We start from the raw sequence: 17,375 nt of genomic DNA, 5'->3' as shown, positions 1-17,375 counted from the left end.
TGTCATTTTTATTTTACCACCAGTACTCCAAAAAAAAAAGCTGAGAAAGATGTTGGTGGCCCTATATAAGGTGCAGCTCACCTCCTGCAGAGCACATCAAGAATCACAGCAAAGGTAAGGCTTGCAGCCCTCGTGCTGCTCTCACTTTGCTTCACCCGCTCTCCTTGGTGCTAACGCTGCCTTCCCTCCTCACATCAGTGCTGAGCCCGCTGGGACGGACAACTCCAGACTCTGAGACATGGCCTCCCTGCACACCTTGTCCAAGAGCTTCCCAGGATGGGTTTTCTTCTGCTGCTGCTGCTGTCTCCCTCTTCTTCTCACCAGCTCTCTGCCTCTGAAAGGGGCTTCCACCGCCCATCATGCCTGCAGGCTCAGGAAGATCAACTTCCAGCAGCCCTACATCAGGAATCGCACCTACACCCTGGCGAAAACGGTACAGTCAGCCGTGTGCTCTTCATGGTGGGATCTGAGCACCTACTCCTCTGTGACTTCTAGTCTTTGGCATTCTCCCTCTTTCCCCTGCTTTCCTCCAGAAAAAAACAAGCAAACCTGAGGATTTGCAGTTAAGGCAGAGTTTGGGTGTGTGGAGCAGGTCTATTGCCTGCTGGCTGTGTAGCCAGGGGAAGATGCTGCCTCTCCTCCTGCTGCTCCCCAGGGGAAAGGCAGCCCCTGGAACAGCACAGCTGCTTCTTTTCAAGCAGCTGCTGCCAAAATGGGTAAATTGTGAAATATGACATTAAATTTCTCAGTTTGCTCAGGCCATTTGGAGCTGGCCCTGTCCATGACTCCAGTCATGCCAAGCAGATGCTCAGGCGTCCTCCAGCGCTCTGCTAGGGCAGGTTTTTTCCTGGCTGCTTTTGCCACGGGTGGGTCTCCCTGGGTGTGCACCACTGAGCACCTCCCAGCAGCGCTGTGGGCCACTGTGAGGTCGGCCACCTGCAGTATCTGGTTTAGTCACCATAACCACGACGACTTCTGACTTTTAGGTGGGGGATATGAGTTCAGACCTCAGCTTATTTATTTTCCTGTGATTCTGACCTTGAATCTCACCCAGCTGAGGGGAGAAACAGACACGATGTCCAAGCTTATCTATCTGTAACAGACTGTGGTGTCCATTCCCTCATTTCACCTGCACTTTCATTGCTGATGAAAACTTCTGGGTTTATTATTAATTTTTAAGTAAGGTTCCCATCACCACCTGACACTTCCTTTCTTTCCTCTCAGGCCAGTGCCTCAGACAAGGACACGGACAACAGATTGATTGGGCAGCAGCTCTTTGTTAACATCAGGGTAAGCCTCACATGAGGAGTCTGCTCTTTTCATCCCTCTGCAGCACTTATAATCTCTTGCCTTGATTTAACATGACCTCTTACTTTCATACATAGGAAAACAACCGCTGCTACATGATGAAGAGGGTTGTGGAGCTTGTAGTGAAAGATGTTCTCCTCACTGAAGTCAAGACCCAGTACCCTTATGTTGAGGAGGTGGCACAGTTCTTGGCATCCCTGGCCTCGGAGCTGAGCAGTTGTGTGAGTAACACTGGGTTTCTTTCCCTACGACTCTCATTGCTGCTCCTAAATCTCAGAATGCTACAAGCAGTGGCAAAAGGCAGTGATATGAAAGGAAACCTCAGATCAAAGATATGAAAGTCAGAGTTAATAGAAAGGTGTGAAAAAGAAAAAAATAGTACATCGTTGCATATAGCTGTCCATCTTATGTCTGGGTGTTTCCTTTCTTTTAGCAATTCTCAGGAAAGAGAGACCACATTGAAAAAAACCTGGAACAAATGAAGAGCAAAATGGAACAGGTACATTTTCCTCAAACATTTAGCAGGAGCAGTTTCAAACCCCAGTCCTTTAGCTGGATTAAGGCTGACCTAATTAAGAAATAAACTCGAGATTATTTAGGATGTAAAGCCTACAAGGGCATTAAATGATTATGATAGATTACTGATATTTCCTCTTCTAGCCCTCCCTCATTTGTCCTTTTAGCTCTCTGCAAATGCTATGGTAATTTAAACCTTAAAAAAAACTAGGTTTCAGGAAATTTATATACTAGTCTAGATTTGAACAAACTAGTTTATATCTTATGATATAATGACACTAACAGAACTGTGTAACAGAATTAGGAAAGTAAATTATAGATTCAGTTTGTGTGACAATCCTAATTTCAATTTTCAGAAAAACCCAAAACAACTAGTTGCTAAGATTTGCATTCTGCTCTTTTCTAGTTGGGAGAAAATGGAAAGACTAAAGCTATTGGAGAGCTGGATTTACTGTTTGACTACATGGAAAATGCCTGTACTGATGCCCCAAAGAAGGGAGGGAACAAGAAGAAAAACTGAAAAAATTCTGGATCAGGCTTGAAGAGATGTCTCTGCAGATTTTGCAATAACTCAAATTGATTAGCTGCAACTATTTCCATTCCCTCCAGATGCAATTTATTTTTCACTTGTGTCAAAACTACCAAACTAAGTGGATAGAGACAGGATGCATATTGTTGTCTTCTTTGAAAATGAAAACTCCAGGACATTGCCTCTTGACTGCAACACAGGCAATTAGTTATTTATAAAAGCACTGTTCTGTCCTCCTTGTCTCCACAGGAATGAGGAATTTCTGTCTTTTATACACTGAAATTTAACACCTATGAATCAGCTTTGTTTAAGGCAGTGATGTTTTGATGTGATGTTTTAGCCAGGATGTTTTGAATCTCCTTGTTGCAAATGTCTCTTGCATATGTTGCCCTCTTCTGACCTTTAACTGAAAAGTTAGTATTTCAGACTATTTCAGAAGTAATTTTTGTCATTTGTATTTAATGGTAACTTATTTTAAGGTAATAATTATACAATACTTTTATTTATATAGATTAATTGAAAAATATCCAAGGAAATGTATTTATGAAGCTTTACCAGAAATTGACACTGCTGTGTAATATTTATATGTAGATGCAACGTTTTATAAATGCTTGCACTTTAATTTATTATAATAAATATTTTGGTCCTCAAACATTGCCATTTGTAGAGTTTTTTGTCTTTTCTTCAAACACAAGGGAGATGACACACGTTGCACCTGTGGAGCTGCTGGACTAGTGGCGGTATTCTTGGGCACAGAAAAGATGCAAGCTCTGCCTGGGGCTATGCTTCTTCACCATGAGCCTGCAATTCTGACTTCTCACAGGCCAGGGCTTTCTGGGGAGCATGTCAGTCAGCCTTTTTTGTAGGGGATGGTGGGACAAATAGCATCACTCCTGAAAGTCATTGGTTTGGTTCACTGGTTCTGCCTTGGTACACACAGAGACAAAATCCCCCTTTGAATATCTGCTGTTGAAAAGTCCCAAACTGTCCCCTTGGGTCAGATGATGTGGAGACAAACAGGCAGCAGCTGCTAATGAAAACTCAGAGCTCTGTATTCCCACAGCCCATCCACAGCATACTGAGCACAAATGGTGTTCTGCAGCATCAGGGATCTGAGAGTCCTTCAGAAGAGGATGTTTGATGCCTATTCTCAACACTAACTCCAAGGCAGAAAAACCCCCAAGTCCCTGAAGCAATGTTTAGTCTGTGATTATCATGTCATGTCCTTCAGCAAAATCTCCTGGAAAGAGAAAAGGGCTGCTCTGGTGTAGCCAGGGAAATTGGTGACTGGACCAATGCTAAAGGGGTGAAAAGCATCCAAACAATCAGAAAGCCAGAAGAAATTTGTAATATCAGATTCCAGCAACTGCTGAAGTCTTCTTGAGCAAGGCCTTACCATTTACTCATCAGGGCAACAAGTATCATGTCCACATTTAAAAAATATTGTTCCTGAGCCAGAGCAAATTAAAGATGGATTTAAAAGCATCCATCCATACCTATTTTGAACACAGTTTATGTGAACTGAAATCACAATGCTTTCTTGTGGGAAATCACATATTAAACCAGCATATGATGCATTTGGGTGATGGATGCCTGTTGCCTGTCAAACTAGATGCATTCAACATGGTTTACTTTTCCCCCCACTTACATTTCCATATCACAGCATATGATTTACATGCCTGTTCACAGTCAAGGCAGAAGTGGCCCATTAATGACAGGCTGCCAGGATCTGGCACCACATGACTTTTTCAGGGATTTAGCCTTTATTATGTATTCAGTTGGATATATATTTCCTTTCTTCTGGGATAAGGAATGATGTTGTCAAGAGCTACTAACCAGTATACTTTCTCTTATCACTCAAACTTGTGAGAACTGGCAGCAAAGGAAGAGAGTTGAAATACCAAATGAATAGTTCACTTCACTTCACTGACCTCTGACATGCACAGTCTTTCCTTGAACTACATCTGTCTCCCTTTATAGTCAGTGGGTGGTAGGAGGAATTGTACAGGTGTCATTTCTCTGGTCTGCATTAGAAGTTTATAAAGATTGTGGCTTTGGGCAGAATAACATGACTTTACCCTAAAAGTACCTGTTTTGTTCCTTAAAGACAAATAAAGACCAGACCATGAGCCACATACATGCTGTTCCTTGTTGATAAAATCACTTCACAAATGGATAATTAACTTATTTCCTTCTTCTACTTTCTTTAGGTCTCTTCTACTCTGTCCTTACTGAGTTGCCCTACCCAGAAATGTCAAATCATATTCAAGTTTTCCACACTGGAACCAAACCCAGATTAAAACCCATTTGTCCACAAAAACGTAAAAATGAAGTTGATTAATTATTAACTTCTCCAACCCTAAAAGCCACCAGCTGGAAGACTCTACCACAGAAACCTCATGAGCTGGAGCCTGGAAATGCCACGCAGCAAACTTTGTAGAATTTCCTTCTCAGGTTTTCTTGCAGGGTATGTGTAACTTGAGGATGTGTGAAGGATGGTGGTGATGGTCAGTTTTGAACAAAGGAAGTAAAAGTCAGAGTAAGTTTCCCTTAAACAGGAGGAAATGCCTGGGACAGTTATTGACCAAAAGAAAATAAAAATGTGGCTTCAGTCAGGCAAGCTGGGTTTTAATTCAGTTAATAGTTCCAGCTCAAAAAAGGAAAATCTGTCTGAAATGTTTTGTTCTGACATTTTCTAAATAGTTAGTGTTTTGGTTTTATGTGCATTTCTTCCAGAGATTGAAAAGAGATTTGAAAGCAAAATGAGCTGTTTCATTTTGAGTTGGACAAGTGCTTTGGGCCTACACAAAATGAATTATTTTGTCTTAATTTTCTGGTTGGGCTACCAAAGAGAAACTCCATTATTCATGCAGTTCTAATTCCCGTGGCTCTATTTTAATTTCCTTTTTCTGCCTCCAAGTCACGGACTGTTTGCAGTTCCCAGAGATCCTTGACTAGCAACCTTAGGGAAAGAACCTGCTCCACATTGAGGACACCTCCACTACAAGGGCTGCAGGATCTCTTTCTGAGTAAAAATTTGCAGACCACTCTACTGTGAAATTTGTGTTTCATTGACTCTTCCTCCCCTTCTCTCACATTAGGTGACCAGAACAGGCATTTTTTCTTTTTCTACGCAGATAATTGCAAAACATTTATAAAACTGCCTCTGAAATGTCATATTGTGAAGAGAGAAGAACCCAAAGCCTGAACAGAAGTTTCCACATCCTGCTGAGTAAGTATTGGTGACAGTTTAAGAAACATGTCTTAAATACATTGCCTGGAATGTTACTCATTTAAGAGATTTAGATATTCAATGTATGAATATATACTCCCCAAGTGACCTAGAATAATACAGGGTTGATATTTCCAATTTGCTGCTGGAAGTATTTTCTAGGCAATGCAAAATGTTGAAGCCATGCTGTTCATAAATCAGTGGCATGTGATTATGTCAGCTTGTGCTTTAAAGCACACAGCTGCACAATTAGTTGCATTAGGTATGGACTGCAGTGAGCAGCAGTAAATGCCTGACAAACTTTTCAGTCAAGGTAATGATCATAGAAAGAAGGAAAAATCTACAATGCACTTCTGTGGGACCCTAGGTATGATTGGCAGGCCACTACCTCCCAAAAAAAGTTATATAGAATAATGTATTTAAGATGGAAAGTAATGCAACCTCTCAGGGGATCCAGACCACGATTCTATTTCTAACAAACATTCAAGAATGTTTGTTAGAAAGTCATATTTGGCTGAGGTAGCTAAATACAGACTATGGTCAGGCTGGTGGCACTTGTAGGGCTACATATGATTCATAGCACGTATCCATTTGTGACACCTTTTTCTTGGTTAACACAAAGCTGCAGGCATTATCAGATTAACTGTATGAACTTCACCACTAACAAAAGTGCTAAACAGCAATGCAAGTGAAAAGATTTCTTCTCAAGTCTAGGAAATCACTCTCTCTGTTAACCTTCATATTACAAATCCCTGGCAAAATAAACATATGTCAATTTCTGTGGTTTAATTTGGAATTTACTGATTAATAGTTTGAAAAAATTCCTACATCTTTCCTTCCCTAAGGAGAAATTAAAGTAAAAATTATACTGAGAAGAACCATTTATCCTCAACAAACTAGCTCATGGGACCCAAATGTAAATATTTTTCCAGTATGAAGGATTAAAGCACAGCATTTAATATTTCCAGGATCTGGCCATTTTTCTTATCCCAGTTTGATTTAAAAAAAAAAAGGCCTATCTTCTAAACTAAAAATATTTTCTCTTCAGCTATGGGCAGCATGGATAAAAATATTTTGAAAAAAAAGCAGACTCATGAATATGTCTTTAACTAGCTTACTTGAAACTGTTTTATGGTTGTTTCTTCAAGAACCACTAAGGATTTTCCCCTGAAAATTGTAGCCCTAGTTTAAAATGGTACTGAATGCAAAGTGATGTTGTTTTCCAAAAACTGCAAAATTGCACCAATTTAAAGTTCACTTTATTCTACAGTTTTTCTTCCAAAAGAAAGATTTCTGACTCCTACTGCACATTTAAAGAATAGTGATGATGTTCCTTAGAAGTGAAAAGAATGGGGCAATCATGCATCTGTGGTAAAGTCTAAAAGCTGTGCAATCATGAAGATTGACTTTCTGATTAACCCTTGTGATGTAAGAGCTTCCCAATGGATCAGTTCATCCTGTATCTGGTCCTGTTCCACAGAAGGTAGAAAGTAAGCTCCTATTGACTTCAAAGTGTGTAAGATCCTTTGTGTACCTATAGGTTTAATTGTATTATAAAAAAAAATTTAAAAGAAAGATTTCAATACAGATAATGGAAGTGATGATTTGGACTGTTCTGACAAAAGGCTTTTTCATGAAAATCTAGTGTATAAAGACTTGTTTGAGAAGCAGAGGTTCCAAAGTAAAGTTTAGATGCTGCTTGTCTTTACAGTGACCTTGTATTTATTGTTGGTCTAAAAATACCCAGACCTTGTCTTTCTTCTTACCAAAAAACATCTGTAAAATTTCTAGTTTAACCAGCTTTTCTCCTTCAGTAGTTATCCTTTATAATGCGAGTCCTGACAGTGTTGAATAGGGGAAGAAATTCCAAATTCTCTCTTCTTCTTATGTTGTCACCAAATAAATAAATGGTGTGACTGAGATTTAAGGTAGGTATTACCAGATTTGGGGATGTTATCAACTCTGGGGCTTATTTTTACTTTGACAGCTCAAAGAGAGAGTGTGCTTGTTTGTCAAGGACAGCATTTGGCAAAAAATGTAGTAGTCATTAATAAGAACATCAACACTCTGTTCATTTCTCCTCTATATAATAAAGGTTCAATTTAGTTTAGGAAAGCATCTTGGCTTGATGGGAACAATGTGTGGCTCAGAAAATGCAGGACAGTTACTTGCACAGGAGATATCTGGTTTAACTTGGCATGTGAGCTTGTAGCCTCCAAAACAGGGAGCTGCTCAGTGCTGTCATTGTGCCCTCATTTTCATATCTGCCAATGATTCAGTTCTTACCTAGCTTGGATTTCTGGGAACTCGAAACAAATCAGTGACCAAGACTCCAATCCTGCAAATTGCTAAAACACCACGTATTCTCCTCATTTTGATAGCAGCCTTGTATGAGTCATCTGCCCCAGCTTTGGTGCCGCAAAGCCAGCTAGCAAAGCTGAGCTGCTGCCCACGGGAGCTGGCAGAGCCTGTCCCCAGCAGTGCCAGGGGAGCCTGGTGCCTCCACCACCCCCGGGGCTGCGGCTGGCATCAGCCAGTCCAGCATGGACTTCTGTGGGTTGTGGTGCTCGTGGGTCAAGCTCAGGGCAACTGAAAGAACCAGAACCAAGAAGCTTTTTCTGTGCCATTTTGCTTTGGAATGGTTTTAGGAGTAAGGATGTAACTGCGTTAGATTTCAGTTTTCAGTTCCCGACTGTTTTCCATTGGTACTTGCAGTTATGGACTTCACTCTCTGTTGGTAACCCGGTGTCGCTGGAAATGAACAAATAAGAGAGAATGTTTTGTAGGGGAGGTGTGATGTTTCTCTGAAAATAGGAAGACAGGAGCAACTAATTTTTTTCTACACTGCTGAAGAGTAAACCAGAGAATTTCTTAGACCTGCAGTATGAAGTTTTGGCTTGCAGGCTTAGGCTTATACCATAACCTCGTTATCAGAACGGAGATAAAAGATTCATAAATTACCTCCTGTTCCTTGCCATATAAATAGCAAACCAATAAAATGTTATGCTAAATAAAATGTTTGCTGTCCCAAAGAGACAGATTAATAGAAATAAACTTTTATATGTTTAGAGGTTTGGGCAAACATTTCAGATCTAAAATACTTTGAAGGGCATGCCTGAGAGTTTTGAATCATGTTGTCTGAAGATGAAGGCAACAAATGTGGTTTTTATGGAGCTGCTGATCTAAACAAAGCGAAATCTGGTACAAAAATGTCTTTTTGCAAGAAAAAGAATTCTCATGTATAAAAATCTGCTTTCACATACTCTAATCTAAACCTGGAAATGTGAGGAAACCTTTCACAACCCATGTATATTTGGAACTCATAAAAGCTTCTTAGCAAATGGGTACAAGTACTGAAAATTTTTAGAGATGGGAAAAAAGTAATTAAAATCAAGGCTGCCATGTGATTTTCCCAGCCCACACAGTGAGCTATAGAATTAACCTCTTTCTGGTGATCTAAGTAATACAAATAATCAGGAAAATTATGGCAAAAGATTTTTTTTTTTTGTTTTTATTCTTTGTAGCAAATAGTAACTTTGAAGATTTTATTGTTTGAAAGGTCTTTTAAATTGGATTTTTGGAATGTTTTTCTGCTTTTCTACATGAGAATGATTTTCTTCTGGAAACTGAAAAATTGGTAACCCCATCACTGATATTAAATTATAAAAAAAAGCAACAAAAAAGGTGTCCATTTGTTGTTCTCTGCAAACCATAGCTTAAAAAGTTTAAAGTAGCTATTTTCATATTGAGAACATTAAGAACTTGCTAATTAGTTTTGCTTCACTCCTACAAGTGAAGTGAATATGATTTAAACTTCTGTCACAGTTGACAATATGAATTGGATATATGGGAGTTTGCAAAGTCAGTGCTGAGGTCTGTAACTGCAACTTTGCATATAAGGATTCTCTAAAAGCTCTACTAAATCTACAAATATTAAGAGAAGAAATATTTCTGTTTTGTTCAAGAAACTCTTGAAGAAGGTACCTGTTAAACCATTTCTGTGATTTAAAGTGTTGTGCATATTGTGCTACACACTAAGTAAAAAGTAGACCCTGAAATTAGGCTAAAGAGTAAAACTCCAAACAAGCAAGTTATCTGAAGTTAAATATAACCAGTATTCTATTTCTTTTTAGGTTTCTAAAATAAATTTCCTAAGTTTCTAAAATAAAGTTTTTCTGTTGTTTTAATTGGAAAAATCATCAAATGTTTCCTGATTTAAAGTGAAAATTTCAATAGATATTTTGACATCTGTGGCATCTTTCTTTCTAGTTATATTTTTTTATATTTTATTTTTCTGTGACTTTTAGGAGTGTTTACAATGCAATCTCTATTTTATAAATCCTGCCAAAAGAAACTCTTCTTTTACAGCACCATCAGGTACTTCTCCTATGACCTGTGCCATGGGATTTTACATGCTTTGGAACTTCTCATAAATAAATCATTATTTGGCTTCTATACATTTTCTAGCAGAAAAGTGCCAGATGTGACCATATCTGATAATTAAATAAGTAACATTTCCCCAAAAGTGCCTCTACTGATGAGGTTCACTGAAAGCACCACTTCACAAAGGAGGAATATGCCCAGTGGGAAGTGGAAATCTGAAGCCATGAAGGTGCTGAGGAGGTGGTTCCCTAGCAGCAAGCTCTGACTGAAGGGATGAAGGATGCTTCTGAGGGAAAGACAACAGAGGGAAGCTCATTTATTGCCAGCAGGTTTAAGCTCACTGGAGGGAGAACAGCACTCCCAAACAGAAAATCCCTCAGGGAAATCACTTTGTTGCTTGCTGCACTGCTGCTTCTCCAGCTTTTGTTCTCTGGTCCTGCACTGGGGAGCCAAGGTGGCAGATGTGCTGTGGGAGAGTCCAACAGAGACCAACAGAGACCAGGGCTTTGGAACAAATCTCACTTGTGAGGGAGCTGACCTGAGAGATGACATGGCAAGATTTTTACATTTTCCTGTGCAAGAGGTTTTCTTTGTTGTTCAAAATTGCCTGGCTAAAGCTAAGATTCAGCTTTCAGCAAACAGAAAAACTTCACCTCCAAACCAAATGGATGACTTCACTTCTTTACTGAAATGGAAATATTCTCACTGCAAGCAAATATTTCCTACACAGATTTTTTTTTAAAAAAATTTATTTTTAGGAAGGACTATTCTTGCAAAAATAAAAAAAAAAGTGATTTTTTAATATTGTGGATCAATTTATTGCCTGGCATTAGCATGGGCATACCAGCTGAGAGATTCAATGCCAGTCTTCCAGCCCAGCTCCCAGATGGTGAAACTCACAGAGTGGTATGGGCAGCCTGTGCTGGCATTGCCAAGGTGCTCAGGAGTGTCCTGGGTTAAGAGAACAGAGGGGGAAAAGAACCTTTAAAAAAATTGCAAAATGGAGCGAGAATGAAGGTTAAAAAAGATCATGGGGAGAGAGAAGACTGAACAAATCGCGCACAAAAGTAGAAGGACAAGCTTTCCAGGGTAAGGGTTGTGCCATGCAAACTGACACACTTCTACCAGCCTAGCAGCTGTGGACATCCTCCTCCCCCACAACCAGAACCATGTTTCCATGAGGCTGGCTTTTTCCTTTTGTAATTTTAGTACAGCCTTTTATTAATGCCATGATGACATTGCAAGAGAAAGCAGGCCACAGACTTTTGAACACTCCTGTATGTCACAAGAGAAAAGGAGTGTGGATTAGCCACCTCCCCACGCGGGATGGCTGAGCTGTTGTTGCCAAGCACATCTGTACACTCTGCAGAAATACTGCTGTGCAAGGGTTTCCCAGTGTGAGTTTTGTGGTGGCAAACAAATGTTTTCTAAAGAGTTTGGGGATTGAATCACTGTTGCTAAATGAGATCTCTTGTCTGGTTGATGCTCTTGTCTGGAGATCTCTTGTCTGGGAACGATGCTCAAACATTTTTCATATCTCCTTCTTTCATAATCTCTATTCTCAAATGCAAGACTATGTGTGTGCAACTAGTAAAGGCTATATATATAAAGTTTTTATATAAAATTCAACTCCTTGTCCAACCAGAAAGTGATTAGTAACTTTTAACTACATAACTGGACATTTGATATGTATCCTGAGTTACTCAGATAGCACTGAGCATTCTTCTGAAGCAGTTTGCCATAAAAACTGCTACTGCTTAGAAAACTATTTTTTTGTTTGTTTTCTATTTCTGTGCACAAATACAAAATTTTAGTTTTAGTACCTTGCTGCTTTCAAAATGGATGCCAAGCATACTCTGTAACCTGTCTCTGAAAAGACTGAATGTACTGAACCTTCCAATCAGATTTCTGAAGTAAAACTAGCTCGACAGATAATTGTCAGACATCTGTCACCAAACTGAAACACCGAAGCAGGCCAGCAGCACAAAGAGATCCACCACTTGAACCTGTCCTGAGAGTAACAGAGGACTGACAGCATGTTTTATAGCAACTTAATTATTAATTATTAAATTATTAAACAATTTGAAGATTACTCAGAAGTTATTATACATAAGTGCAAAGGAGTTCAAATGCAAGGAAAATGTAATTATGTTTGGTGATTTTTTGTTTTGTTTTGGGTTGATTTGGTTTAGTTTGTCTTCTTCATCCGGGCTTGAGTCTGATTTCTGCTTTACTTAATACCTTAAAATTTTTATAAGGTTTGTGTAAGGCATAGTATAGGATCAAGGCATCCCAGAACATTGGAGAGGAGAGAATAATCCATCTGACTCTATCTTATCAGAAGGCTAATTAATTACTTTATTATACTATATTATTCTATTCTATATACATTGCATCTAAACTGAATCTACCAAGCCCTCACTCTGCTCACAGCTGCACTCCACTCGTGACTCTCCCGTGACTGTCCCGTGACAGTCCCACACACACACACACTCCTGGCCCTGGTAGGACAGGAAAACAAAACACCATCACTCTGGGTAAACAGTCCCCATATTGCATTCTACTTTGGCACAACACAGGCACAGCAAATGATAAGAATTGTATTTTCCCTTTTTCTGAGGTTCAGAGAATGTGAATCTCAGAAATCCTTGGGAAGAATTGTGCCTTGCTTTTCTCTGTGAAGAGAAATGGGGCAACAGCATAGAGTGAAAACCTTTTGAGACCATTTGATTTGTGGATCTGGTGGTGAAGTGCCCCAGAGAAAACTGAGGGACTGAAGCATCTTTTGTCTAAAGAGAGGCAGAGAGAGTTGGGACTGTTCAGCTTGGGGAAGAGTGAAGGAGATCTCACCAATGTGCACAAATGCCTGAAAAGAGGAAGCAAAGAAGAGAGCCAGGCTCTTCTCAGTGGTGCCCAGTGACAGGACAAGAAGCAATAGGAAACAATTAAAATTCTTGAAATTCCATCTGAACATATGACAATTTTCTACTGTGACCAAAAATTCGCACAGGTTGACCAGAGAGGTTGTGAAGTCTCATCTTCAGAGATATTCCAAACCTGACTGGACACAGTCCCATGCAGGCAGCTGTAGGGGGCCCTTTTTGAACAGGAGTCCTGAGGTCACTTCTGACCTAAATCTTTGTTGCTCTTTAGCAAAGGCAGCTGGGGCACCTAGACAGGCACCATGAAAAGTGGGTGAACAAATGTAGGGATTCAGTGTGTCAGGTTGGGAAAAGCACCAGGCTGACATCCAGTCCTGGACATCCAGTGATTTTCATCTTCTTTGTACTGTCCTTATTTCATTTATGCGAGTTTATTTTTCCTAACCAGAGCAGTGTGTGTATAATATGTAAGCTGTAGCTGCTGGTACCATCTCTTTGTGCTATTCTGTTGTTGCCCTGATGTTTATGACTAGTGAGGCCACTGGTAGTGGATCACTGGGTGCCTATGTGCTGAGTTTGTGTGGGTAATGTAGGTACCCTTGTCTGAAAAGTTGGCTCATAATAGTTCTCTATTTGTACAAAATCTATAGCAGCTCCAAGGGTTCCTATTATTCTAATAGAAGGTCACAAGAAACAGTTTAACTCTGGTGGGTATTCAGGGCTTACATATGAGTTCATTACAAACATTTTTAGAAAATTGCAGACTCAGTATTGAATGTTAGGAACTTCTCTTCTCCAAACTACTCTCACCCTCTCCGAGGGGTGTACTAGGGTATCTCAATTTTTTATCTCCAAACAGTTGAGTTGTCACCCTCAGTTTCTGTAAAATACCTCTAAACTCTGCTGTTTATCAAATCATGTTTCTGAGGACAAGTACTGCACCTCTTCATGAAGACCTTATTTTTCAGAAGACCAAAGTGAATGGAATAAGGATAAGGAAACAAAAAAATACTAGAGAATAGTCCTAAGAGTAAGCATAACATTAGCAGCAGTTAAGCCAATATGAGTAATGTTCATAGGAAGTACATGACATTTAATTCTAGTTATACTAACAGGAAACAGAAATTGTGAAAAGTGAGAAGATTCCTAAGTAAGAAACTAGACAAGGCTTTTTGTGGATGGAGATGAAAAAGCGATTTAAGCTGCAAAACAACCAATGCATATGATTGTTACCTTAAATGGGCTAACAGAATTTTGCAGCAGCGCTAGCTGTATGTATTTTTTCTCCACAGATCAAGATAATTGAATGTTAATAATATCTAATAAACTCATGTAGATCAAGACAATTCTGTGGCTCACAATAAGGCAGGGAAGAAAGGATCTTCATCAGGCTGCTGTTTTCATGGACTCACATGGAACATAGGTCATACACAGCTTGCTTTGAAACTTAGTCCCTACACAGGGTAAATCAGGCAAGATTTTCTTATCCAATAAGCTGACTACTCTGGTGGTTTTTCTTACACTTTTTTCTTATTTTCTTCCTTGTTCTTTCTCATGATCATAATCTTTATACATTCTGTATAGATGTAACATATGAACTTCATTTGTGTTATCTGAATTGTATGGTTCCTGAAGTATTGGCTGATAGTGTACATCTAAAATTTTCCATTAGAGAGAGAGGGAGCCCATTTCCTCTGGGGCAGGGTCTTTGAACTTCTCCAGTTTCAGAAGTTAGTGAAAAGCCAATGTAAGAACTCATGGAAGGCAACATGCTTTGTGGTGTGCTTTGTTGTCCTCAGACTATCTCTGGATACATCAGTTCCACTGCCCATACAAAGCTTTGCGGGTATTTTCTGACTACATTGCTAAAAGGGCTGGTCCCTGAATTTGTTTTTTCTTCTGCTTCTTATAATTTTAAAATACTGAGTAATACTGCCTCTTTGGTGTTCTATAATATTTATACCATAGTTATGGTATAAATGAGTGCCAAAGTGGCAATAATATACAAAGTGCTAGTCAAGGCCCAGAAAAAAAAGACCATCTTTGTTCTGAACAAGTAATACATAAAAAAGTTGAAGAATATTGGCTATTTTTTGACTAGAAATCAAATTGTCTTATCAAAAATTGTGGAAGTGTAATTGATTTGTAGGATTGGTTATTGAATGATAGCCCCCATTCTTTTATGAAAGGAGTGATAGGAAAACCCTATTTTATTTTTATTTATTTTTTAAAATATGGCTACCTTGCACTTGTATCTACCTGCATCCTTTTACACCCCCCAGTTGAAAAGTTAGCTGATTCAGTAAGACATTTACTGATTCATATCCAGAGGTGTCTAGAGCCCAATGAAAAGTGTCACCTATAGCCCTGTAAGTACGGTGATAGAAGTTCACAGAAGAGACAAAATGAAACTTGTGGGCTCAAGGGTTTTCCAGCAACATTAGAAATTTCAGAGATGTTGAACATTATTGATTTTCTTATGAAAAGCCATTACAGCCTGGCTACATGACCCATTTATTCCATTTAGAGGAAAACTGTTGACCAAGGAGTACCACACCAAGGCAGTTTTGCATTCTGACTGTATTGCTTTCACCCCAGATCCTCTTCTAGGAACAAACTAGCAATAAGAGGCTAATCTGCTGTCCACATGTCATGTGTTCAGTGCACCTCTGGCAAGCCTGACCAGCATTTAGAGTGTTTAAATACAGACCACAGTTCACATGAACCCTAAAATGCACATAAAGCCTCAGACCATCATCATCTCCACTTTCCAAAGTCTAAGACCTCCTCGCCTTGTTGTTTGGTTTTGTCCCTGGACCCCACCAGCACTTGAGTACCAGTTAAGCTACTGTGGTGTGTAGATGGTTCTGTGGAACAAAACATTTCCCAGAGCTGTTATGTGTGGGATGCTTGAAGAGCCCTGTTTGGCCTGCAGGCTGCATGCATTCTTGTCTGTGTAAACAGTCAGTGGGATGGAGGCTGGAGTGAATTAACTACCCAGCTTGTCTCACCTTTCTTCCTCCCGGAGCTGACACATGTCCTGGGCACAGGCAAATTTATGGCACCATAGAGGGACAAACAGCTCTGCTGCTGGATCTAACAGATCATGGTCAGTCTGAGTCATTTCAGCTGCAGTTTAAACCACTTTCTCTGATCTGTTTAAAGTTTTTTATGTTGCTTTTGAAACATTAATGCCTGTCCTTTGTGAATATTTCAAGGGCTTCCTTTTACCTCCAAAAAAATTGTATCAAGGAAATATTTTTTCTAGACAAAAACCTGCTTTCTTCATCTTCTTGCACACATCCAAGCCAGTTACCTCACCCAGGATCTTGACATTTGACTTAAAACCATTTTTGGCTTAACAGCCTCATATGGCTGGTGTTACTTCATGATTTCCAAGTCTATCCTTGGAGTGATGTTCTTGCCTGTCTGGAGTGGTACCTAAGAAACTCTCGACATTTGGCTGTGTTGGAAACAGGCCAGAGACAGAGATTGCCCAATCTCTGACCACCTTTGTAGAAGAGTGATCATCTGATTCTACTGTGTTACATTTACCACCTCCATTATGGATATGCTGTGGTCTTGCACATTATTTCCCAGTGCCTGCAGCTCTCAGTGGGCTTTTAAAGTGACTTGATAATCAAGGATGTCCTGGTCCTTCCACAGAGTCCTCCCTGGAGCCATCCCTGGATGTTGTCTAGCCCCCAAAGGATGTTCTTAAGAAAGAGGAGCAGGCTGGTTGGATTTTTGAGGTGTTAATTTGCATTAGCAATTCAACACATTTGAGAGACCATTCTGGATTGAACAACAGTTGTGAGTTCACCCACATTCCTCACTTTCACACTAAGCAGTCTACTACTCTTACTGGGGCAAAGTCTGCCCTGGAAAAAGACTACAGAATTTAAAGTAGGCAGCAAACACCTGGTAGATGCTATACCTTGGAAATATACCCATCTCAAAAACGTAACAGAGAAGTTCTAAACACCATGCAGTCCAGCTTCCTTTGAGATAACAGATTTTCTAATCCTTTTCAGGGTAAATTGGGAAAGTTTTTTTTCCTTTCTGGGCCATTACCTTTCAGAAAAGTGCTGCCATAAGGTTTTGTGGAAAAATTAAAAAAACCCCAAAACACATTTGGCATACTTTGTTGCGAAACTAAACTAACGCTCAACTACCTTTTCCTCACTTGACCACCACTTAAATGAAAGAAGACTTCTCACATGATAGGGAAATTCTTCTTTCTTGGAAACCTTGACCCTGTTGCCAGTAAATATGGAGATATCTTTTAGAAGAACGTCACAGATGATTGTGGTCAAATTTGTTGAAAGTGGAGCAAGACGTATAAAAAAGCACAGCAAAAATACCGACCAGCCACCACATGAGCAATAAGTTATCTACGCGAGCATCTCAGGGAAGAAGCTACTTTGAGGGTTAACAAAATTAGGTTAACCTCTGTCATCTAACCAGTCTGGCTGCATCACACATGCTGCTGAGACTGTAGAGGCTCGAAGATTTGGGAGCGAAG

General features: G+C 39.7%; 1 protein-coding gene across 1 annotated transcript; it reads left to right on the top strand.

Moving 5' to 3' along the window:
* Positions 1–2,913, top strand: IL22 (interleukin 22). Its single transcript, XM_064421565.1, has 6 exons — positions 1–114; positions 199–433; positions 1,225–1,290; positions 1,386–1,529; positions 1,742–1,807; positions 2,231–2,913. Exons 2-6 carry the CDS (start codon positions 239–241, stop codon positions 2,342–2,344), a joined length of 585 nt encoding a protein of 194 aa, XP_064277635.1. The 5' UTR covers positions 1–114; positions 199–238; the 3' UTR covers positions 2,345–2,913.
* The last annotated feature ends 14,462 nt before the right edge of the window (positions 2,914–17,375 follow it).

The sequence above is a fragment of the Passer domesticus genome, chromosome 5 (assembly GCF_036417665.1).
Source record: "Passer domesticus isolate bPasDom1 chromosome 5, bPasDom1.hap1, whole genome shotgun sequence".
Lineage (NCBI taxonomy): Eukaryota > Metazoa > Chordata > Aves > Passeriformes > Passeridae > Passer > Passer domesticus.
This window is presented reverse-complemented; position numbering and strand designations above follow the sequence as displayed.